Below are 25,111 nucleotides of genomic sequence, written 5' to 3'. Positions count from 1 at the left end.
TAAATTAATAAAGCAATCTAAAAGTAATTGACACATAGTACTATATTTAAGGGTTTTAAAAAATATTTATCTGCGTACCTTAGCACATAGTCCATTATGCAGCAATTATTTTTAATATGATGTTTTATAAAATCCCAGCCAGTAAAACTGACTTCTTTCTCAAGGTATATGTTAAAATTTCAAGCTAACAATATTTTGAAATTAAAGAGAATTTTTAGGGGATTAGGAAAATATTTTGTAAAATCAGAAAATGTTTTAAATTTTATTTTTATAAGAAAGGAAAATATTTTGACTATCATATTCTGAATATTGTTGAGATATAAACAATTTAAGAAGTATTTCTACTGCATAAAATTGAAATAGGAATGACTGCTTATTAATATTATTATTTTACAGGCAAAAAGTTTCAGAACCCCAACAATAATGAGTATCACACCTTTATCTGGAACTCCAGGTTTGTTCTATTATAGCTAAAATGCTTTAGGTTTTGTGGTCATTTAATTTCTTTTCAGTATATAAAGTGTTATAATATCTGAAAATTCTGATTGTAAAATTCTTATCAATTTTTTAAAAAGTAGTTTTTAAAGTCAGCATACTATACTGATACACACCTACTAATGTTTAGAGCAGTGCAATTCACAATAGCCAAGTTATGGAACCAGCCTACGTGTCCATCAATAGATGAACGGATAAAGAGAAGGTAGTATATATACACAAGGAGTTCTACTCATCAATAAAGAAGAATGAAATTATGGCATTTGCTGGTAAATAGATGGAACTGGAAAGCATCATGCTAAGTAGATTCAGAAAGTCAGGGGTGGATCTTTTCTCTTACATGCTGAAACTAAAGAGAAAAAAAGGAATAAAAACTCTATCTCACACACACACAAAAAAGAGAGACCAACAGAATATAGGAAAGGGATCAAGGGACAAGGAGGATGATCTGGGAAAAGAGAGGTATTGGGGAATTAAATCAACCAAATAATGCTATGTGCATGTACAAGTATATCACAATGAATCCCACTTTTGAGTATGATTATAATGAACCAATTAGAAAAAAAATAGGAGAGACCAAGAACGTAGAGGAAAGGGATCAAGGAGGAGGGAAGAGAGGAGGAAAACGGGAAGTACTGGAGAATGAAATGGATCAAATTATGTCCTGTGCATGTACAAATGTCACAGTGAATCTCACTATTATGTATTATTACCATGTACTCACTGTTATGTATTACCATGTATTTAATGTTTTAATGAAAACATTAAAAATTATTTTCAATGACTACATCTGAATCTACTATAAGGTGTTTAATTTTCCCCAGTTGGACATTTAGCTAACTTCCAATGTTTTATTATAATCATAACTATGATTATACCAGTTTATAAACCCAACAGAAATATGTGAGATTGTCTTTTTTTTTTACCACCTGGACAATTGTAGGTACTAATTGTTTTCAAGTATTTATATGAAAATATTTGTAAGTTTTAATTTTTTTCTAATTATTTGATTTATGTCATTAAATTTATTTTTTAGTCTTATTGAATGAACACTTGCATTTCCTTCTTAAATAAAGAAGAAATATCTCCTTGGCTTAATTTAATGCTAGTCATTTTTATATTAAGTTTAATAATTTTATTTGAAGGATTATTTATATATTAAATATTTATATGTCATATGTGGGAAATTTTATTAAATTTATCATTTGCTCTGAAAATGTATTATTTTTCCATCAGATGGCTTTTAATTCTTATTTCAAATCTACAGGTCTTAACCTTTATTATTCGTTTCTTCATTTTTATGCTGTAGAAGACTTTGCCGTCCTGATTATATAAATTTTCACCTAGTTTTCAGGAATTTTTATTTTTTATATTTAATTTTTATTTCACCTAAGGTTTGTTTTATTTTTCAGTATAAAGTAGGAATCATTATAAAATGCTATTGACCCAAACAATATTCACTTAAAAATGTAACCTGTCTTCAGTGATACACCTCTTTAATCTATAAATACTTATAGATACTCATTCAATGTTTTGCTTTACTTATTGAAACTTTCTGACAAATGCTGAACACTCTGAAAAACATTAGAAATAAATGTCAAGATGCTGGTTTTATTGTGAAAAATCTAGAGTTTTGGAGTTATGTATATGGAGAGATATTCTTACACAGAACCACACAGAACTTTTTTGTGTTTTTTGTTTTGTTTTTAGGTACACTAATAACAATCCAAGGCAGAATCTTCACTGATGTCTATGGAAGTAATACTGCACTAAGCTCAAATGGGAAAAATGTTAGAATTTTGAGGTAATTTTTGATGTGGAAATATGTTCTTATAGTTAATAGATGAGATATGATATTCCAATAATAATGGATCCACTGATATTAAGACCCACAATTATGTGAAGGGACTAGCCAGTATTTCTTTAGTTACATTAAAGGAAGAAAAATAGACTGTTGGTTGATTAATTGACATGAAACAATGGTATGTATTCTTTTCTTTTTTGGTATGACATAATTCCTTCTTTTACTGTGATGGGTTTTATTAATGGAGAGCACATGAAAGCAAGGTTAATAGTAATTGATTTATAGTCATAGAACTCTATTAATGGAAGACTATCATTTAATTTCCTCATTGTACATTTTTCAAAATACCTAAGGCCTGGAGATCACATAACCTAGTCAAGGTTAGGAGTAGAATCCAAGCCTTCTAGCACAGTATTTGGCACTTTACTGTACTGATTGTACTGTGGTGTATTGTAAAAGTGCTGAGGAAAAATAATTCATGCACAAGCTAGGGTTTGATTCTTGATTCCTCTATTTACCAACTGTGGACACGATTGCAACATTGGCTAGTTAACTAACATCAAAATCTAATTGTCCACATTTGGAATGGAAACTAACATTGTCACTATAGTATCCTCCTATAGCTTATATGGGGATATTTCAGTCCTGCCTTAGAAGAAGGAAAGCCCTGTTCATTTCTTGCAGAAGTAAGCATGGACTTGTGACACAGCTTTTAAGATGTTTCATGCTTACTGAATACATGTATAAAACAGATAAATAAACAATTTAGGCAACAACTAGAGGATTATCAAATATAAAAGTTCATATACCCACATACATATGCATACATAAATTTGTAAGACAAGCAATTTGAAAGATTTTGCTAAATGAAATCAAGGTGACTTGTCTGGCATTCTATGAGGGGTAGAACTCTCAATTAAATTACATTTGTATGCAGCTATCATGTTCCAGAAATGTTCATATTGATTCCTTGTATATAAGAAAATAACCACTAGAAACTCATTGAATGTTTTATATATAAAATTGAGTATAAGTAAAGATTTTATTTGCTTCAATATAATTGTTATAAATGGTTAACATTATAATTCTTAAATAGGATTTTCTTAGTTATGCTTTGTCATAATGATGCCAGGGAGAAGAAAGTTTGACTTCCAAAAAGAAATTCTTTTTTTCCCCCACTGTGATTGAATTTTATTTCTGTTTTATACCAGGAAATTAATGAAACTTACTTCATAAAATCACAACAGGATTATCAGTGATGCCAGAGGGAAGCCTACCTAGCTCTTGTTCTCTGGAAATCCTCAGATCATATATGCATAGGAAATTTTTTCACTTGCCTGTTAATGGACAGATGAGAAATTCTTAGAAACTCAGTTATTTCGTTTGCGCCACATTAATTAGGGCACCAAGACTGCCAAGGCATTTCATTGTGCCTGAATTCCATTAGGAAGGAGTCTATAGCAGAGTTGTGTACTGGGCAGGAAGCTAGGAGATCTGCTTCCCAGATCTTGTCCATTCAGCTATCTCCAAATTCTGACTGGGAACAAATTACAGAGGAGATACAAATGAATAGAGGGACGAGTGCCATTATGGAGCTTTTCATCTAAAAGATCATGTGGAAAAAAATCTGATAGATATGTATATGCATACCACCAGTGGGAATTGCCAAGTGTGGGAGCTTGGGTTTGAATTCCTTCTCTACCCCTCACTAGTTGCAGGTGTGTATCTCTGTAATAGGTCCTCTATAATTTATCCCTAATCTGAATTTGGAGATTTGGCTTAATGAACAAGCTCTGGAAAACAGAACTGCCTAGTGCACAGCCCTTGGCTATTGACTCCTCCTAATGGAACTCAGGCACAAGGAAATGCCTTGGGAGCTCTAGTGTCATAATTAAACTCTCTGCCTTAATTTCTTCATTTGTTAAATAGAAGGATTATAGTTACTGATGGTTGCAAGGATTAAATGTAATGAAAGCCTGTGTCATCTGCTAAATTTCTTATTGAATTGGAATAACATAGGTTAGAAGAATTTTAACTCATGCTCCTCTATAATGGGCACAATAATTCAGTTTACTTGCTTTATAAACCATGTGTAATGGTCAAGTGAAAGGACTTGTGTGTAAAAGTATATTTAAAAGTTCAGTATTCTCTTCAAATGGAAGTAATTTTTTTATAGTTTAAGTTTGTGTGTCAATTTATTTTGAGTCTGGAATTTGTTGTCACAGAAGCTGGGTAGTTTATTCTGGTGTTGCAAAAAATATAATACCAGTTACCTACAAGCCTCCAGTAGCACCAGGTTCTATCAGTATGACATTTATTTGAAGATTATGTTTCTATTGGAACTTTTCCAATAGAAATTGCTTGAACTTTAAGTGAATAAGTCTATTTGTTTCTATGCTTTCTTTTTTATAGTACTTTGTGTGTGTGGTACTGGGAATTAAACTTAGGGCCTCATACACGGTAGGCAAGTGCTTCCTGTGGTACTTAATATCTTCTAACGTATCAAATACGTGAAGAATATCATGACTATAGGGTCTCCCAGTAAAATATCTGCCCCACAAGAGCAGGGCAGTCCCACACTTACTAATATGATCCAGTACCTAGAGACACATAATCATGTTCACTAGATGTTTTTTGAAGCAATGAGTGATGGATACTAATAATGGTACTTATATGGATACAAACAATGGTATTTCTGATTGAGAGAAAATTATATAAGGTGACCAGTTAGCTTGATGGGAGGAGAACATTTTAAAATAATATATTAAACATAATTTTATATTTTCTAATAAAAATATTTATGCAGAGTTTATATTGGAGGAATGCCCTGTGAGCTTCTCATACCACAATCTGATAATTTGTAAGTAACTAAAATAATTTTTTCTTTTATAAACAGGAGATAAGCATACTAAATTTAAGTAGTAATTGTTAGCAATGCTACATAGCTAAATGCTTTAAAATACAGCATGAATGATAATATTTTATATTATACATAGTATTTTATATTATACATTAGCATTCATTTATATAATTAAGTGCTACTTTATACTCTCCTCTGTCTCCAATGTAGAATGATATGGGCTGTTTATTTTATTATGAGGAAAGATGGTTTAAGAAATATCATAAACAAATAAGTATTTTATTTCATTATATTTAAAATTCTTTAGAAGAAATACTAATGGCAATATCAAAGCTACTCACAAAGTATTTCACTATTAAGTGAAATTTTCTTTAAATATCTTTAGTGAAGTCTGGGGATTATTTTCATCTTGCAGAAATTTTAGTTGTACCAATGGTTTCCATCCTAATACAGATTCTGAAATTAATGAGACATTTTCAGGGAAAAGTAACGTTTAAAACAAATAGCATCTCTATACAATTTAATATTACCATATACAATTTGTTAGGTATGGTCTAAAACTGGATCATCCGAATGGAGACATAGGTTCTATGACTTGTAAGATAACTGGAACTTACATTGGTAAGTATCTATTGTCTTGCTTCAAAGGTGTTTGATTCTACTTCCCTGTTTTGGGTTTTCCTATGCACCTCTCTGCTGTTTTTATCTTTTTTTTTCTTATTTCCTCTCTTCCTTGCTTCTTTCACTTTCATATGAGCATCTATGAATTTGCTTCTTTTTAAGGTTTACATATAAAGTAAACATCTTTAGGTTTCTTTTTTTTCTTCTTTCTTTGCCCAGAGGATCCCATGACTAGTTCTGCTATTTTATCTAGTGCCTTAATTTCATGCTTCTCTTTTCCCCTTGCTCTATGTACCCTAGACATATCCATCTTTTAAATCTTGAATGAGTTTCCTATCTTCTGTTTCAGCCTTTTGTAAACATCCCATCCTGAAAATTTTATATAAAATATATGTCTTCAGAAAATCTGCTTTTTGATCTGGTTTTATATTTTCAAATCCTGCTTTTCTTTTCCTTGTTAGGTTTGTAACAATTTTTAGCTCTCTGTTGTGTTATTGTTCTTGACAATTGTAGCCTCTATAAGGAGATGGACACACTGTGTGCTCCCTGCATCTCTCAACTCCTCACAGAGGATATGAACAATTAAGTAGCTGCTGAATGAATAAAAGAAATGTCAGGGTCACATGGTTATTTATCTGTTCTTTTATTATTATTTATTCATAATTATATTTTTTCAATTTTTCTAGCTATAATCTCAAGACACCTATTATGCACGTTTTAAAAATTATAGGTAATTTTTAAAGACAGTTCAGCTTTTATTTCTTTGAGGACTAATGCACCATTGTTTAAGTACAGTTTTTATGTTATATTTTTTTCCACTTTTAAAAATTAGCTTTACATTATAGAGTTATCGTTTTTCTGTGATTTGGAATTTAATTGATTGTGTATTTTAATTAATTCCAGGTCATCACAATGTCAGCTTCATTTTAGATAGTGATTATGGAAGGTAGGTCACTTTGTAAATAATAGTTTTCATAATTGATTGAACTTGGTAAATAAAATAAAATGTGTATTTACTTTGTGCAATAGATGCATAGATTAAAGAATTAAATACTTTCTTCCCTCCAAATTAATATTTAAAGTGTCAGTGACTCCTTTTTACTCAAAATTTGTGTCTCACACATGACCTTTCAATTGTTGGGAATTTACCATTAACTTAAACAACAGATAAAACATTTTAACTGTAATATGTAAAAGTGTTATTTTATTTCTTGCTACTCTTCTGATTTAATTATAATTCTTTTAATAACTAAAGTAATTAAATTTTGATTTTTAATATTAGCATAGATAAAATCTCTTGATCAATATTCTCATAAAGGTTTTCTTTTGACCTATCAATGCAATACTATTGCAAAAAATGGTAGACTTTTCAATTGCATATCTTAACATGATTGTTAATAACATACATTTACTGTTTTTAGAAGAACTGGAACTCATTTCCAGATGTTTTGCTTACTGATTTCAATGACTTTCATATGTTCATAGAAGTATCAGAATATGAAAATCTTAACACATGTTGCCAACCATGTATTATAGATAATAATAGTAATAAACTTTTAGTGGTAAGCATGCTGCTAAGCACTTTACATACATTATCTAGCTTAATTCTCCAAACAACCTATAAAATGAAAACTATTATCTGCCCATGTTACTCACTGGAAAAATGAGAGGAATGTTAAATAATTTTCCCAAGGATATTCAGCCAGTAGAAGCAATACTAGGTAAGCCGATTCATGAAGTCCAACTCTAGAACCTGAGCTTGGCATTCCAGGACTGATCAAAGGTTTCAGCCACCAATACCACATCTTACTACTACTTCACATCCCGACAGGGTTCCCTGCCATGCAGGATAATTACACTCTTGGAAACATTTGCAAATGTGTGAGGGACATTTACTGACTGTCAAGGTAACTGGTATGTTAAATCCCTTAGTGGGCAGTACCATGACATGCCAAATCTAAATGAATTGTTCTGCCCAAAATGTCACAGTGTTTTTCATTGAGAAAATTAGACTGTTAATAAAAATTAAAATAAATTGCATTATTTGCCATTCAATACTAACATAACTATAGTAGACCAACAATATTTACCATTTAATGTCAATATAAACTAGATCTGTTGATTTCTTTTTTTGTATCAGAAGAGAGATTCAGCAATTAGGAGTTTGAAAAGAATGACAATACTACAATCAAAGTAGGTTTTGTTCCTGTTCAGTGTCCACAGATTACAAGAGGAAGTCATAATCAGTCCATCCCTGCATGGCACTACAATTCCAGTTGGACTAAAATCCACTATCCTTATATTTAGAGACCATCTAGTGCTAGACAACTAGGAACAAAACATTTAATACAAAGTGTTGCTATTTTATAAACTAATATAGACTTGACTAAACCCATGATGAATAGTATAATTCAAGAGCAAATCAGAGTGGAAGATACAGAAATGGTGCAAATATACACCTTTGTAACTTATAATGAGACAAATGACCTAGAACCCCATGATTTAACAACTATTCTCTGTGAGGACAGAACTACTTACATATAACTTGTTAAGGCTGGGCAATGTAATTTTCCCCCAAAATATTAGAAAAACATGTTAGAAGCAGCTATTAAATTTTGCTTGATTTCTAGAACTATATATACTTCTTTTAGGATCTTAGTCTCACTCTTGCTTAGGTGAAAAAAAAAGACTTCTTAGTTCTAAGTTTGTATGACACATATTCCTTGCCAAATCCATCATATGTCTCTATAAGAGAAATAATTATCCAAAAATAGATTTTGAGTGATCAAGCCTGAATATGGTTGCTAAGTATAAATAAATCAATATTCCATATTAACAGGCCCAGAAATTTCTTGTTTAAAACTGCCAGAAAATTTCACATATAGTATAAGCAAGAATACTGCATTAGATTATTGATTCTGTGATCTTACTATATGATTTCTTTTCTAAAGCCAATGGCTAACTTTTGATATTAATGCCTCATAATTGAGAAAATTGTGTTTCTATATAAAATATTCTCAGGAACTTAAGATAACTGTTAAAAATATGATATTTACTACTTAAAAATCTAGTTTTCAATACTACATAACATTTTTAAAATGGTAAACCACCCTATAAATTATAAAATTCACATTTACAAATTTCAGGAGCATTCCTGAATATCAAATGAACTAATTAAGGATCACTGTGGCACCATTCCGTATCTCTTTTAATAGCCAACCTTCTCTCTGCTATTTTCTCCAAGTTCAAATGACAGCTGTTTCAAACTGATAAGGTTCACTGAGGCTGCCCTTAATTGAGAAATGCCTAGTCATTATCAATGAATTAGTGAAAATCACCTCAGTGTCATCCAAAATAAATTGCATTCAAATTTTATTTCAGGAGGCAATTTTCCCACTAACTTAAGAAGCAGAGTTAATTTTTGAGATTCAGGATCTGGCCAGACATAAGATTTTTGAAGTTTGCATGGTTTCAGATCTTTGCAAATCAACTGAAAAGCTTATAACATAAAAATACACACTCTAGTAGGAACTTCTTAAATAACTAATTTAGCATAAAATATTTCCAAAGACTCTTTAGTCCTACAAATGTACATTGTAATGCCTGGGTTAGATTTGCAGGGAAGTTCATTGTTGATCTCAAGCAGAAGATTTACATTATCCCTTTAGATTCTAGTTTGATGTAGTATTATTATGCTGAATACATTTTGGGCCTTGAAATTCTCATTTGAATTTATTAAACTTTCTAATTATAAATTTTATTGAAGTTATTTAATTTCTAGGATTCTTTCCCTTCCTATCCCTCCAGGTTATGGAAGTGTAAGTGTCTATCAAAATATAAGGTTTTGTGTTTATTAAGGATGATGTAAGCCTGGTGGATTGTTCTTAATTTGCTCTCATCCATCTGTATCTCACACTAATCAATGGACAGGGGAGCGAGCATTGTGTGGTACCCAGATTAGGAGCCAGGGCTCTCTGCTCAAACTGCCTGGCCTCCCATTCTGTTTCTACTGCTTATTGGCTCTGTAACCTTGAGAAATTCAAAGAAATTCTTTGTCACCTATCTCATGTAGTTGACATCAAGATCAAATCGCATAATAAACTGAAAACTCTTAGCAGGAGAGCTCAGCTGTTACAAAAGGTCATCCTCCTGTGTTATTTTTATGGTTGCTTTTGTCAATATAGTTTCTTAAAATCAACATTTTTAAGGAATAATTTACACATGACAAGATGCACTAATTAATATTATTTGAAGTGAGCAGTTATACTAAACTGTGGCAAATGTGTATGTGTGTGTGTGTGTGTGTGTGTGTGTGTGTGTGTAACCAACAGCCAAATCAAGATGTGGAACTTTTTATCTTCCTCCAAAAGTTTCAACGCATTCCTTTGCAAGGCATTTGATGATCTCTATCACTATAGTTTTTAAAAAATCCTAAAATAAAGGAAATTTTTAAAAGCTGGAAATTTTACCTTTTTTTAAAACAGGAGTTTCCCACAGAAAATGGCATATTTTGTTTCCTCTCTGAATAAAATTTCAATGTTTCAAACATATGCAGGTATGTGACAATTCTCTCATTCTGTATATGTGTATGGAAAGAAGTAATTATGCTTCATTTTATTAAATCAAAGGTAATAATCACTTTAAGGTATACTATGTTATTTTATGTACTGCTAGGAAAGGAAAAATACCTAATATGGAGAATCTAAAAGCAGGCTGACATTCAGTTAGGACACCCAAAACTACATTCTTTGTGTAAGATGAAAAAATGAACTTGTCACACTAACAGAGACAGCACAAAAATTTTCATATCTCAACTTTAGTTGTTGGTGAAAGAGGAGAAAAAATTTTTCCTGTTAATTTAAACCACAAACCAGTACTCAGATTTGTGCTGTAAAGTGTGATCCAAAATAATTCTCAAGAAGATTTTAGTTTAATTTAATTTAATTATTTTCAAGAAGTCTCAGGTTGATAGTCTCCCTAGTAGAGTGGCAGAAGGAAGCACAAACCCTCCCGCAAGAACCATACCCAGTCAGGAGTGATGGAGAGATATGTTTGAATTTTACAAATACTAAAGTGTGAAAAAATGTATGTTTTAGAATCAATCAAATGTGAAATATCTTGATTTTTCCTAGAAATTTATTTAAAATTCATATAATGCATAAAACTTTGAAGTCATTAATAAGAAAATATTTAGTAAGAATTTGCTGTCTGTCATGTACTGGGTTATTTTATCAACATACCTAAAGCTTCTATGTACAAAGCCACAGAAAGTCTAATCATAGTTAAATGTATTACTATATGAAAAAATATAAATATAAAATGTTAGTCCTTAAGCATAAATGCATTCTTCAAGAGCCTATGAAAGAGAAGGCGTTTGACCTGCCTTTCTGTGTTTTTCTTTTTCTTTTTTTTTTTTTGGTACTGGGGATTGAACTCAGGGGTACTTAATCACTTAGCCACATCTCCAGTCTTTTTTATATTTTATTTCGAGACAGGGTCTCACAGAGTTGCTTAGCACCTTGCTAAGTTGCTGAGGCTGGCTTTGAACTCCAGATACCCTAACCCTAACCCTAACCCTGCCTCAGCCTCCCGGGCCATTGGGATTACATGCATGAACTGTACCCTGCCTGGGTTTTCTTTTGGAGCTAAATATCTATACTCAGCTCAGTTTTTCCTTACTCACCTGGTCTCCTGATAATCATTTCTTTAGTACTAGTCACCATTAAAGCCCAGTCACCCATTGAATGTCAGTGTCTGTGAAAGCCATGTTTATTATCCTCTTTGCAGGACTGCATCAGAGACAAAATAATGAAACACTTAATTCACTCAATTAGTAATCCACTACCTACACTAAATTATGTGCTGTGGCTAGGTAATTCAGAATTTTTTTTAAAATGAAGCATTTGGGATGATGCCTGATATTCCTGACATATGATATTTAATGTGATTTTTTTCCCCCAGAGGTCACTACAGTTTCACCTTCAAAAGGAAGCACTGGAGGTGGCACCACACTAACAATAAGAGGGAGGTTCTTTGATCAAACGGATCTCCCAGTGAAAGTTCTAGTTGGAGGTATTTTTCATGATGCTTAATATACTAACTTATAGGAATAAATCCTGCCTATTCTTGTTTAATTTGTAAGAAAAATAATAGTTTTTTCTCTGTTGTCATTCATTTAAACCTGGGGGTATTCACACAGCATTTTGTTCTGGGCTCCATGCTCTTCCTTCTGCTATTTTTCCATGAGGGCCACTCCTTGCAGCCCTTAGTGGGCACTTTATCTCTAAGAGGCATTTATGGAAGTATCATCACTGCCATCCACAAATTCCCCACCACAGTTAAGAACACACCCATTCTCTATTTAATAAGCTCTTAAATCCCCTTGAACTTCTGTTACTTCCAAAAAGTTATTTAATTATGATGGAATTTAATTAGCATTTTGGCATATTCTGCCCATACTTTTTCATATACTGTGCATTAGTAGTTTGGCATGATACAGGCCTTGGAAAAAGCATAAATTATTGCGTTATCTGTTTATGAATACATATAGGGCTTGGTTCTCTAGGTATGGGTCACTTTTATGTGTCTGTTCTGGATCTATGTAGAGATAGTGAACCATGTAGCTGAAAAGGGAGGTTGGGATGAATGTCATAGTGGTACTCTTTCCATTGAGTCATAGGACATCACTTTCTTGATAGGTAGAGGACAGGATGCTCACTCTTGTAACTGGGCACCTACATTTTTCTTCTCACAGCCCCCTTGCTGGGGTATCTTCTACCTTTTAAGGAATCTTCCTATGAGTCTGCCAGAATGTGATTTCAGAAGAGAAGAGAAACAGATATAAAGCAACTTCTAATATATGTACAATAGCTTTCTAGCCCACATGAATCCTTGTTGATCACCTGCCCAACTGTTAAAACATAAGATTTTTGACATTCATATAACACATTATTTGGATCAGATTTTATGTTTTAAATATTAAAATCAGGGTATGAAATACTTGTAATTTATATAATATGCTTTCTTATCTGATATTGTGTCTGTTTTAATTAGGATACTGTTGATGTGACAAAAGGTTGTTAGATTTCTGTTCTATATCATTCTATTAATATGGCAACCATATTGAGATTTGGAATCATTGATAATTTTTTTAAAGATAATGAACCTTATAGGAATGTTTTCTGTGCTTCCAGTAAAATGGACTGTGGGTTTAATATATTATTTGAATTCACTATTTCCTATTTTAATTTTCTTGCATCCATAAGTCATTCTAATAGTGAAAGCATTAAAAGTTTACATTTTCCAGGCCACCAAACAGAAACTGGCAAAGGTATCTCTCTCCATTTTTCTTGTCCTCATGTTTGTTAACTCTAGTAAATACTGAGGGCTGACCCTCATGAGGCAAACACTTAAAAGAGACTCTTAAAAGAGACTCTTAAAAGAGACTCTTCTATGAAGTCTAATTATGTTTATGTAGAAGTTATAATTTTTTCTCTTTAGTCCCTTGCCCATTTGGGACACAGTTTTTCTGTTAAAATACCATTTCAAAATTATTGTCCCTGTTGTTTTAATTTTAAGAACTTGGACTATACTATCATTTTTCCTACTTAAGAGGTTGTAACCTACCTTTAAATTCTGGACTTCATGGGTATTCTGCAACTTTTCTCTGAGAAACAAAACAAGTCTTCACTTTTACAAAGATACAGTTTTATCTAGTTTTTCATATTTTTTCTCAGAAACTGGAATTTTCTATCTCAGACTTGCAATATTTTACCAGAAAAATTTTCCCTTTATGGAAGTATAACAATTAATGATACTTATTATTAAGCCAATGATAAGATTTCATGTAGAATATTTAAATGAAAGGGCCCCAACTTTGTCACTTGCTTATGTAACTTTGATTTTAATTGAAAAAAATAACTCAAGATAGGCTGATGTGATATGCATTATAAAGCTTCATTTGTAACAGTTCTGCATTTTGCTTCTGTATAGGTCAAACCTGTGATATTCTGAATATCACAGAAAATAGTATATATTGCAAGACACCCCCCAAACCTCCTATTCTCAAAACTGTATATCCAGGTAAGTTATTATAAGAGAGAATAACAATTTCTATGTTTGTAATAAAGGAATATTATTAATATATAGCATTAGTAAAAAATATTATTTGAATTTTTTTAGAATTTGTGGTGAGAATTATAATAAATGTTTTTAAATTATATTTTCTGTATTAGAAAACATTTGTATTAAAATAGCTGCATTAAAGCTGCATCTGTGGAGATAAACTCAGCCTGGTCTCCTGACACCCTACTAGAAGCAGCATTTCTCTATTGATAGAGTATAATGGTACCTTTATTTCATAGACTTTATGAAAATGTTTAAAATGCCTTTTCCTGGTTGAAAAAAAAAGGCAGGGGTTAAATCCTTACTTTTTTAGAATGGTTTGAGAATGAAAACAGATGAAAGAAATGTCATTAGAAGTTCTTTTCAGATTTTCCCCTTGCAGTACATGGCCTTCCAGTGGAGTGCTTGCCAGTGTTTGAGTGGGGCATGTATCTCTCTCTTATCCTGTGCACACATTGAAATCTATTTACAGTTGTGTCATTGTTGGTATTTGGAGCCTAATAAATTCTGTTTGCCAAACTCTTAAACTTCTTTGTTTCAAATATTTGAAAAAAGTCTCACAAGTTTAAGAAGATAATTTTGATATTTGTAATTGGTAACTTTAGAGAAAGTTGTACGTATCAGGAAATGCTGGTGCTATAGGAGGCTGATGTGTTCAATCTTTTCTACATTTGTAACATATCCAAATGCAGCTGAACAGGAGTAGTCATTATTTTCCAGATTCAGGCAGGCTTAAGGCTGCTGAAAGAAGGCATGAGCACAACAGTTGTTGCATTTTAAGGAAAAAAGAAAAACATGTGATAGCAAATTTCTGATTAAGAGAAACTCCATGACAGTGTTTGTACTGGCAAGTGTAGTTACGTTTTATTGAGAGTATTCTCTGATTCTATCCAAGACAGGATAAAATCTTAGCACAAAAGCAATGCTTAAAAAAGAAGAAGAAAAAAAACCAGAAAAACAAATGCTGAGCTATATCTTAAAGCTAACAATCTATTTTCCTTGATTAATGGCTTTATAAGCCATTTAGAATAAACAAGGCAAATATTTAGTAATCAAATGGTTTGGATTATGAAGTTTTGAGACTTCACTATATGAAACAACATTAGTTATAGCATAAGTAACTAATTATTATGTATCATTATCTTTATGTAAAGTTCTATTTAGTGCCAAATATTTTACATATATAGTACATAAAATCCCTAATGGAAACCATTCAAATAATATTATTATTCACTTCTAACATGTGTGGTAATGGAGGCTCAGATAAATATGGTAATAATAAATAAATTGTAGATTACCCTAATTGCACTCTGTCTTCTGGGAACAAGTACATGTAGGGGTACATATAATTGATTTAGTTTCACACATGATCTAAAAATGTTAATTGACATAGGACATCTATAATTACCACTCAAATATAAGGCCATTGAGACATTGCATCATGACTCTGATGAATGGCTTCTTTTGTTTCATTATATTTAGGTGGGAGAGGTCTAAAACTTGAGGTATGGAATAACAGCCGGCCAGTACATCTTGAGGACATACTTGGATATAATGAAAAAACGCCAGGGTATATGGGTGCCAGTTGGGTAGACTCAGCTTCCTATGCCTGGCCCATGGGACAAGATACATTTGTTGCACGCTTCAGTGGATTTTTGGTGGCTCCAGATTCTGATGTTTATAGATTCTACATCAAAGGTGATGACCGTTATGCCATTTATTTCAGCCAGACTGGACTTCCAGAAGATAAGGTAGGGACACTGCAAAACACTACTTGATATTATAAAAATAGCGTGATGATCTTTGTATCTCACTTATTCTAAGTAAAAAATCAATGAATATATTAAAGAATTTATGAGAAATGATTTCATGTGATCAATTTCTTTGCTATTTTAGCACATGATACAAACTTGTGGAAAACCCATAGCTTAAAAGGAAATTATTTCTCATGTGTAACTTTTCTCTGCAAAGGAAAAAATGCATACATTTACTTTATGCATTTGAAGGATTTCTTTTATTATGAAAGAATTGTAGCCACAATATAGGATATTGAAAAACAATGAAAAGGTTTCACTACTCTACATTTACTTGGTTATGAGATGGAAGCCTGTCATTTCTTTTTAACCTCTATTTTCTTTTTATATAAAGGATCATAAAAGATCAGTGTCATCTTTGTCACATAGTAGTATTTACAAAATTTGATCATCATTTTTTAATGATGAATAGTATGTTATTACATGGGCTTATTAAGTTAGTCAAATACCCTCCTACTAATAAGTTAAAAACTTCCTTCCGATTTTTTATGACCACAACTAAAACTTTATTAGACATCTACAGTCATTAGTTTATTTTGTATTTTGTCATAGTACCGAAGGACAAGAGGGTTTCAAAGGATAATTTCACAAGTGTGAAACTGACCAATCAAATCAAAATTGTATTTTATGATGAATTTATATGGCAAGATTTCTTCACAAATGGGTTTATGTAACTTTAAATTGCTTTTGTAATTTATGAATTCCAGTTTACCATAGCTTCTTGGCATGCTTACTCCAAAGATGACATTAGTGGGAAGCCCAAAGGCCTCTCTCTGTACTACGTAGAACCATTTAACAATCTTTGATATCTTTCAGGGCTACCTCTAAATTTATAATTTGTATCAAATCTTTGAAAGTTCTCCACAGAGCAAAAGAATGATTAATAATAACACATTCTACCAGTATGTTTCCTCTTATTGTCCATTGCAGTGCTAATTATGGAAAGCCATGATCTGTGCAGTATACTCAGTAGAGTGGAGTTGGTGTGAGTGAAGGGTAAAGTGATGAAGTGAGTGAGCTTGCATAATTTTTTAAAACTCTATGTTGTCAGGGATAACAGATCTTAGAAGAATAGCATCAGGATTACAGTACTGATAAAGATAATTAGATGTTTAAAATATTAAAAATTCTCCTTTTATTCTCTGCTTTTCTGGGATAAGGTGAGGATTGCATATCATTCTGCCAATGCCAACAGTTATTTTTCCAGTCCAACGCAAAGATCAGATGATATTCATCTTCAGAAAGGAAAAGAGTAAGGTGTTTTTCTTACCATAAAGTGATTGTGTGATATTTTAAAAATGTAAGCTTATATTTTAAAATCTTTTGTTTTCATTGGTGGGCATGACAGTTAATTGCTTGAATTTACAATTGGTCATTCTTTATAATTTTATTAAAGTTTGCTTCTATATCTTCAGGAATACTGACATTTAGCTAACCAGGTAAATTTGAAATTTAATTTAACCTTGTTGCAGAAACTATAATTTTGTGAAAATTACTTAATCCTGATTTTCATTTTTTTCAGGACTTTTCATTCACTCCAATTCTCTAGTTTCTTTGTTCCAATGTCTGAGCACTTGAATGTTGCTAGGGAAAAAACAATCACAAAATCCCATGAACTAGTAACACTTCTAATATATATTTATTATTTGCTGATTTATCCCAGGCCATGGAACAGGCACTTGAAATCTAATACAAACAATATTAAAATAAAATCCCTACTCATAAGGAACATGAAATCTAGTATTGAAAGGTCAACTCCAGAAAGTAAATGAAAGTATTATTCAAATAGCAGATAATAACATTCAAAATGCCATTCAGGATTCCTAGAAAACAGGAAGATAAGAGACATGATATATTCAAAATAAGTATGTTCCATAGAGAATGTCAAAAGATGTGTTAATATCATTTTTTACTTACTATTTGTATCTGTTAGGTTTTAAAATTTTTAAAATTTGTTCCTTTTAGATATACATGCAGTAGAGTATATTTTGACATATTATACCTACATGGAATATAACTTATTTTAATTAAAATCTCATTTTTCTGGGTTGTACATTATGTGGAGTTTCACTGTTGGTGTATTCATGTATGAACATAGGAATGTTATATAACATTTATTTATTCCACTCTCTTTCCTATTCCTTATTCCCTGCCCTTCCCTTCATTCCCCTTTGTCTAATTGGCTGAACTTCTACTCTTATCTTACCCCCATTGCTGTGTGTTAGAATCTACATATCAGAGAGAACACTTGACCTTTGGTTTGGGGGATTGGCTTATTTCACTTAGCATGATAGTCTCCAGATCCATCGTTTACCAGCAAAAATCATGAGGTCATTTTTTTAAGGGCCATAATTTCTGTTGTGCATATATACCACATTTTCTTTATCCATTCATCTGTTGATGGGCACCAAGGTTGGTTCCATAGCTTAGCTATTGTGAGTTGAGCTGCTATAAACATTGATGTGGCTGTGTCACTGCAGTATGCTTATTTTAACTCCTTTGAATATATACCAAGGAATGGTGTAAACAGGTCAAATAATGCTTCCATTCTTAATTTTTGAGGAATCTCGATACTATTTTTTCCAGAGTGCTTGCATCAATTTGCAATCCTACCAGCAACATATGAGTGTACCTTTTTCCCCACATCCTCGCCAACATTATTTGTTGCTTACATTCTTGATTGTTGCCCTTCTGACTGGAATGAGATAAAATCTCAATATAGTTTTAATTTTCATTTCTGTAATCATTAGAGATGTTGAACAATTTTTCTTTTTCTTTTTTTATTGGTCGTTCATAACATTACATAGTTCTTAATACATCATATTACACAGTTTGATTCGCGTGGACTATGAACTCCCCCTTTTACCCCATATACAAATTGCTGTATCATATCAGTTTCCCTTCCATTGCTTGACATATTGCCTTTCTAGTGTCTGATGTATTCTGCTGTCTGTCCTATTCTCTACTATCCCCCCTCCCCTCCCCTCCCCTCCCCTCCCCTTTTCTTTCTCTACCCCTTCTACTGTAAATCATTTCTTCCATTTGTATTATCTTGTCTTGCCCCTCCTTTCCTCTTATATGACATTTTGTATAACCCTGAGGATCGCCTTCCATTTCCATGCAATTTCCCTTCTCACTCCCTTTCCCTCCCACCTCTCATCCCTGTTTAATGTAAATCTTCTTCTCAAGCTCTTCGTCCCTACCCTGTCCTTGTTTACTCCCCTTATATCAAAGGAGTCATTTGGTATTTGTTTTTTAAAGATTGACTAGCTTCACTTAGCATAATCTGCTCTAATGCCATCCATTTCCCTCCAAATTCTATGATTTTGTCATTTTTTAATGCAGAATAATACTCCATAGTATATAAATGCCACATTTTTTTTTATCCATTCATCTATTGAAGGGCATCTAGGCTGGTTCCACAGTCTTGCTATCGTGAATTGAGCTGCTATGAACATCGATGTAGCAGTGTCCCTGTAGCATGCTCTTGTTAGGGCTTTAGGGAATAGACCGAGAAGGGGAATAGCTGGGTCGAATGGTGGTTCCATTCCCAGCTTTCCGAGAAATCTCCATACTGCTTTCCAAATTGGCTGCACCAATTTGCAGTCCCACCAGCAATGAACAAGAGTGCCCTTTTCCCCACATCCTCTCCAGCACTTATTGTTGTTTGACTTCCTAATGGCTGCCAGTCTTACTGGAGTGAGATGGTATCTTAGGGTAGTTTTGATTTGCATTTCTCTGACTGCTAGCGATGGTGAGCATTTTTTCATGTACTTGTTGATTGATTGTATGTCCTCCTCTGAGAAGTGTCTGTTCAGGTCCTTGGCCCATTTATTGATTGGGTTATTTGTTATCTTATTGTCTAATTTTTTGAGTTCTTTGTATATTCTGGTTATTAGGGCTCTATCTGAAGTGTGTGGAGTAAAGATTTGTTCCCAGGATGTAGGCTCCCTGTTTATCTCTCTTATTGTTTCTTTTGCTGAGAAAAAACTTTTTAACTACTCCATTCACAATATCCCCCCCAAAAATAAAATACTTGGGAATCAACCTAACAAAAGAGGTGAAAGATTTATACAATGAAAATTACAGAACCCTAAAGAAAGACATAGAAGAAGACCTTAGAAGATGGAAAAATATACCCTGCTCATGGATAGGCAGAACTAACATCATCAAAATGGCGATATTACCAAAAGTCCTATATAAGTTCAATGCAATGCCAATCAAAATCCCAACAGCATATCTTGTAGAAATCGATAAAAGAATCATGAAATTCATATGGAATAATAAAAGACCCAGAATAGCAAAAACAATACTAAGCAGGAAGTGTGAATCAGGCGGTATAGCGATACCAGACTTCAAACTATACTACAGAGCAATAGTAACAAAAACAGCATGGTACTGGTACCAAAACAGGCGGGTGGACCAATGGTACAGAATTGAGGACACAGTAACCAATCCACAAAACTACAACTATCTTATTTTTGATAAAGGGGCTAAAAGCATGCAATGGAGGAAAGATAGCATCTTCAACAAATGGTGCTGGGAAAACTGGAAATCCATTTGCACCAAAATGAATCTGAATCCCTATCTCTCGCCGTGCACAAAAGTTAACTCAAAATGGATCAAGGAGCTTGATATTAAATCAGAGACATGGCATCTGATAGAAGAAAAAGTTGGCTACGACCTACATGCTGTGGGGTCGGGCTCCAAATTCCTCAATAGGACACCCATAGCGCTAGAGTTAACAAATAGAATTGAACAATTTTTCATGTTTGTTGACTGTATTTATTCTTCTGTGAAGTGCCTTTTCAATTCCTTTGCCCATTTATTGAGTAATTTGGGTTTTGGGGGTTAAACTTTTTGAGTTCTTTATATATCCTGGAGATTAATCCTCTGTCAGAGGTGCAAGTGACAAAGATTTTCTTTCATTCTGTGGGTTCTCTCTTCATGCTTTGGATTGTTTCGTTTGCTGTGAAAAAGCTTTTTAGTTTGATAATGTTCCATTTATTGATTCTTGATTTTACTTCTTGAGCTTTAGAATTTTGTTGAGGAAGTCAGTTCTTAGGCCAACAAGATGAAGAGTTGGGCCTTCTAGTAGGTGTACAGTTTCTGGTCTAATGCCTATGTCCTTGACCCACTTTCAGTTGAGTTTTGTGAAGGGTGAGAGATAGGGATTAAGTTTTATTCTACAACATATTTCCAGTTTTCCCAGAATCATTTTTTTTCAAGAGGCTATATTTTCTCCAATGTATGTTTTTGGTGCCTTTGTCTAGTATGAGATAACTGTATTTATGTGGGTTTGTCTCTGTGTCTTCTATTCTTTATCATTGGCCATCTTGCCTGCTTTGGTACCAATACAAGTGAGTATTTGTTACTGTAACTCCGTAGTATAATTTAATGTCTGGTATTGTGATGCCTCCTGCCTCACTTTTCTAAGGATTGCTTTGGTTATTCTGAGCCTCCTGTTTTTCCAAATAAATTTTATGACTGCTTTTTCTATTTCTATGAAGAACAATATTGGAATTTAATGGGAATTGCATTAAATCTCAATAGCGCTTTGGGTAGTATGGCTGTTTTGACAATATTAATTCTGCCTATCCAAGAGCATGGGAGGTCTTTCTATCTCCTAAGGTCTTCTTCAATTTCTTTCTTTAGTGTTCTGTAGTTTTCACTGTGGGTCTTTCACCTCTTCTGTTAGATTGATTCCCAAGAATTTTGTTTTTGAGGCTACTGTGAATGGGAGAATTTTCCTAATTTCTCTTTCAGCTGATTCATCATTGGTGTATAGGAATGCAATTGCTTTATGGGTATCAATTTTATATCCTGCTACTTTTCTGAGTTTGTTTATGAATTCTACAAGTTTTCTGGTGAAGTGTTTTGGGTCTTCGAAATATAGGATCATGATCTTGGCAAATAGATAATTTGAGCTCTTCTTTTCCTGTTTGTATCCTTATTTTTTTTCTATTGCTTACTTGCTCAGGCTAGAGTTTCAAGGACTATGTTGAATAGAAGTGATAAAATAGGGCATTCCTGTCTTATTCCAGTTTTTAGAAGAAATGTTTTTTTTTCTCTGTGTAGAATGATGTTGGCCTTGGTTTTAACATATGTATCTGTTAGGTTTTACTGCATAGCAAACCACTTTAGCCTAAAGGCTTCAAATAATAAATGTTTATTATTTCACAAAATTTTGTCATTGGCTGGACAGTTCATTTGTTCCTGGCCTCTTTAGTTTGGGATTGATGATCTAGGATGACCTAAATTCCATTTGTACATCTCAGATGGCATGACTGGCACTGAGATATAGATATGGGGAGCATCTCATCCTACGTGATTTCTTATATTCCAGGAGCTTAACCCAAGCTTGTGGTGTTGGTGGATAGGTTCCCAACAATAATGATAGCAATTACTATCAAACACACACTTTTAAATATTTGTTTTTGTCACATTTGCTTCTATCCCATTGACCATAGCAAATGGTCAAGCATAGATTCAAGGGATGAAGAAATAGACTTTCATTTTCGCAGAGACTGTCCAAAGTCAGTTCATGTTGCCAGTTCATTCTACAGATATAAGAATATCAGGTATCATTTCATCTAAGTGCAGATCTTTTTGGTCAATTTTTAAAGCATTTTAATTAGTGCATTATAGTGATACATAATATTAAGGTTAATTTTTATATAATTATACATTAATGGAATTTAATTTGCTTTACTTTCAGTCACCAGTACTTCCTCTTTTCTACCTCTCCTTTTTTCCCCTATTCACTTTCCTCTATTCTACTGGTCTTCCTTCTATTTATTTATAGTTTTTATAAATTGTTGCTTTACCAATATACATAAAGGTGGAATTCACTAGGGTATATTCATATACTACATGTCATAATTTGGTCAATTTAATTCCACAGTTCCTCTCTTTTAGTGTCCTCCTTCCTCCCTATCTTTTCCTCTACCTTAGAGATCTCCTATTTTCATGTATTTCTCCCCTACACTTTTCCCCCTTTAGTTGACTCTAGCTTCTGTATATGAAATAAAACATCCAATCTTTGACTTTCTGAGTATGGTTTATTTCACTTTGAATGTTCTCCAGTTCCACTGACTTTCAAAAAAATGCCATCATTTCATTTCTCTTTATGGCTGAGTAAAACTCCATTGTGTATATATACCACATATTCTTTATTTGTTAATCTGTTGATGGGTACCTTGCCTGGTTCCATAACTTTGCTATTGTGAATTGTGTTGCTATAAACATTCATGAGTGTTTATCACTATAGTATGTAGATTTTCAGGTTTTAAAAAATTTTAGTTCTTTTAAAATTTTAGTTTAGGATAAAACCAAGGAGTGGGATAATTGGATCATAGGGTGGTTCCATTCCTAGTCTTTTGAGAAATCTCCATATTGCTTTTCACAGTGGTTATACTAGTTTGCAATTCCACCAACAATGTATGAGTATATATTTTCTCCCATATCCTTGCCAGCATTTATTATTAGTTGTATTCTTGATGATTGCCATTATAACTGGACTGAGGTAAAAATTTCTATGTAGTTTTGATTTGCATTTCCCTAGTTGCTTGTGGTACTGAACATTTTATATATTTGTCATCCATTCATATTTCTTCTTTTGAGAGGTGTCTGATCAGTTCTTTACTGTACTTTGAATACCATCTCAGTTATTAATTAAAAAATTAAATCCATAAGATTCTCTTAGTATCTGTTATTCATTTGAAGAAAGAGAATACTGTTATAAGACTTTTGTGAAGATTAAATAATAATTTATGCAAAATGCTTAGTTTACTGTCTTACACATAGAAAGTGCCCAATTAATATTTTTAAGCTCAAAGTAAGAATGCAGAATTTAATGCTTTCTTTAGGTCCTGCTCCTTAATTAGTCTTGGCTACTTGGATTTTGAAGAGCTGGTGAACAGGTTCCTAAGGCAGCCAAGATCCTGATGTAATCCTCCAGTACCCGTTCTGTCAGGGGGAGTATCTAGGGCTCCATCATCCTAGATGAAAGATAAATATCCCTCATTCAGCCTCCCACATACTGTGGATATTTATTCTTCGTATACAACAAGAATATCTGTTGGATGATGTGATATCATAATAGTGGCATTTCTAGAGATTTAGATGAGGACACAGCAGTTTTGCATTCATCTCTAACAGCTAGTCAGTTAATGCCTTATTCTGGATAGAATTAGACAATGGGCAAGAGTTCTTTGGAGTCAAGAATTCCAAACATAAGGTATGAATCCCACCTGTCTTGTTAGAGGGTTGTAGTCAGTCTAACCAGTAGAAATTTCCTGAGGCACTATTTTATTCCCCAAGATATAAATGGAGCTAACTTTCAGAAATGTGAGAGTGGGATTGGGACAAATACCTGAGATGATAAACTTATAAGGAGGAAAAGTTTTTTTGGTTTATAGTTTCAGAAGATGCTAGTCCCTGGTTGGGAATGTGGTACATTATGGCAGGGAGTGAATGGAGGAAAAAGGCTGTTCACCTCATGGCCACAGGGAAGGAGATATATATATAATTTGCTTTACTTTCAGTCACCAGAGAGAGAGGGGTGGATATGGGCGATGGGGGAGGAAAAGGAAAGGAGCCAGAGTCACAGTATATACTTCATGGGAATACCACTAGGTCTCACATCCTTTAGGTCCTACCATCTCCAATGGTGTCACAAGCTGGTGACCAAGTCTTTAACACATGGACCTTTAGGGAATATTTGAATTTGAATGGTATTTGCAAAGGCTTTCATCCTTGACACATACAACCACTTAGTTGCAAAATATATAATATGTCTAAGCCTGCTTGTCATTTTCTTGACTATATAAAAATATTTAACTTCTGTATGTCCTCTGTATTGTATTCCTAATAATTATTATCATAATCTACATTGATATTTTGTTTTAAGGTCCTTAAGGATAGGAGTTAGTATCTTCTTCAATCAATAGTCAACTGACTAAGCTAAAAGAATTGGTCAGGAATGGAAACAATTCAGATATCTTATATTCATTATATTTTAAACAAACTGCTATGAAACTTTAAATATTTTAATATATTATTCTATAAGTGTGGATTTTATACAATATAAATCATTTAATAGATTTTGTGGATGTTGATGTTTTATTCATTGAAAAAAAATTCATGCCTAGTATTCTGGGGAAAAATATAATATTCATTAGTTATTTTATTTTCCAGATATTATATTGAAATCTTGCTGCAGGAGTATAGATTGAGTGCTTTTGTTGATGTTGGACTATACCAGTTTAGAAATGTCTATACTGAACAACAAACAGGAGATGCAATAAATGAGGAACAAGTTATCAAATCCCAGTCAACAATTATCCAGGAAGTACAGGTTTGCTGTGATGATAGATCCACTTTATCAAAAAT

At 32.9% G+C, this 25,111-nt stretch overlaps 1 protein-coding gene across 1 annotated transcript in view; it reads left to right on the top strand.

Moving 5' to 3' along the window:
• The window catches only part of Pkhd1l1 (PKHD1 like 1), a 142,378-nt gene that overhangs the window by 13,618 nt on the left and 103,649 nt on the right, over positions 1–25,111 (top strand). The window contains exons 5-15 of the mRNA XM_026384545.2: positions 397–454; positions 2,206–2,299; positions 5,106–5,159; positions 5,707–5,780; positions 6,684–6,726; positions 10,265–10,335; positions 11,742–11,852; positions 13,773–13,862; positions 15,387–15,655; positions 16,879–16,970; positions 24,917–25,076. Of these exons, the coding sequence (XP_026240330.2) occupies positions 397–454; positions 2,206–2,299; positions 5,106–5,159; positions 5,707–5,780; positions 6,684–6,726; positions 10,265–10,335; positions 11,742–11,852; positions 13,773–13,862; positions 15,387–15,655; positions 16,879–16,970; positions 24,917–25,076 (1,116 nt within the window). The remainder of the gene's footprint in view (positions 1–396; positions 455–2,205; positions 2,300–5,105; positions 5,160–5,706; positions 5,781–6,683; positions 6,727–10,264; positions 10,336–11,741; positions 11,853–13,772; positions 13,863–15,386; positions 15,656–16,878; positions 16,971–24,916; positions 25,077–25,111) is intronic.

This window comes from Urocitellus parryii, chromosome 7, assembly GCF_045843805.1.
Source record: "Urocitellus parryii isolate mUroPar1 chromosome 7, mUroPar1.hap1, whole genome shotgun sequence".
Taxonomy (NCBI): Eukaryota; Metazoa; Chordata; class Mammalia; order Rodentia; family Sciuridae; genus Urocitellus; species Urocitellus parryii.
Note: the sequence above shows the minus strand (reverse complement) of the source record. Positions and strands in the feature narration are given on the sequence as shown.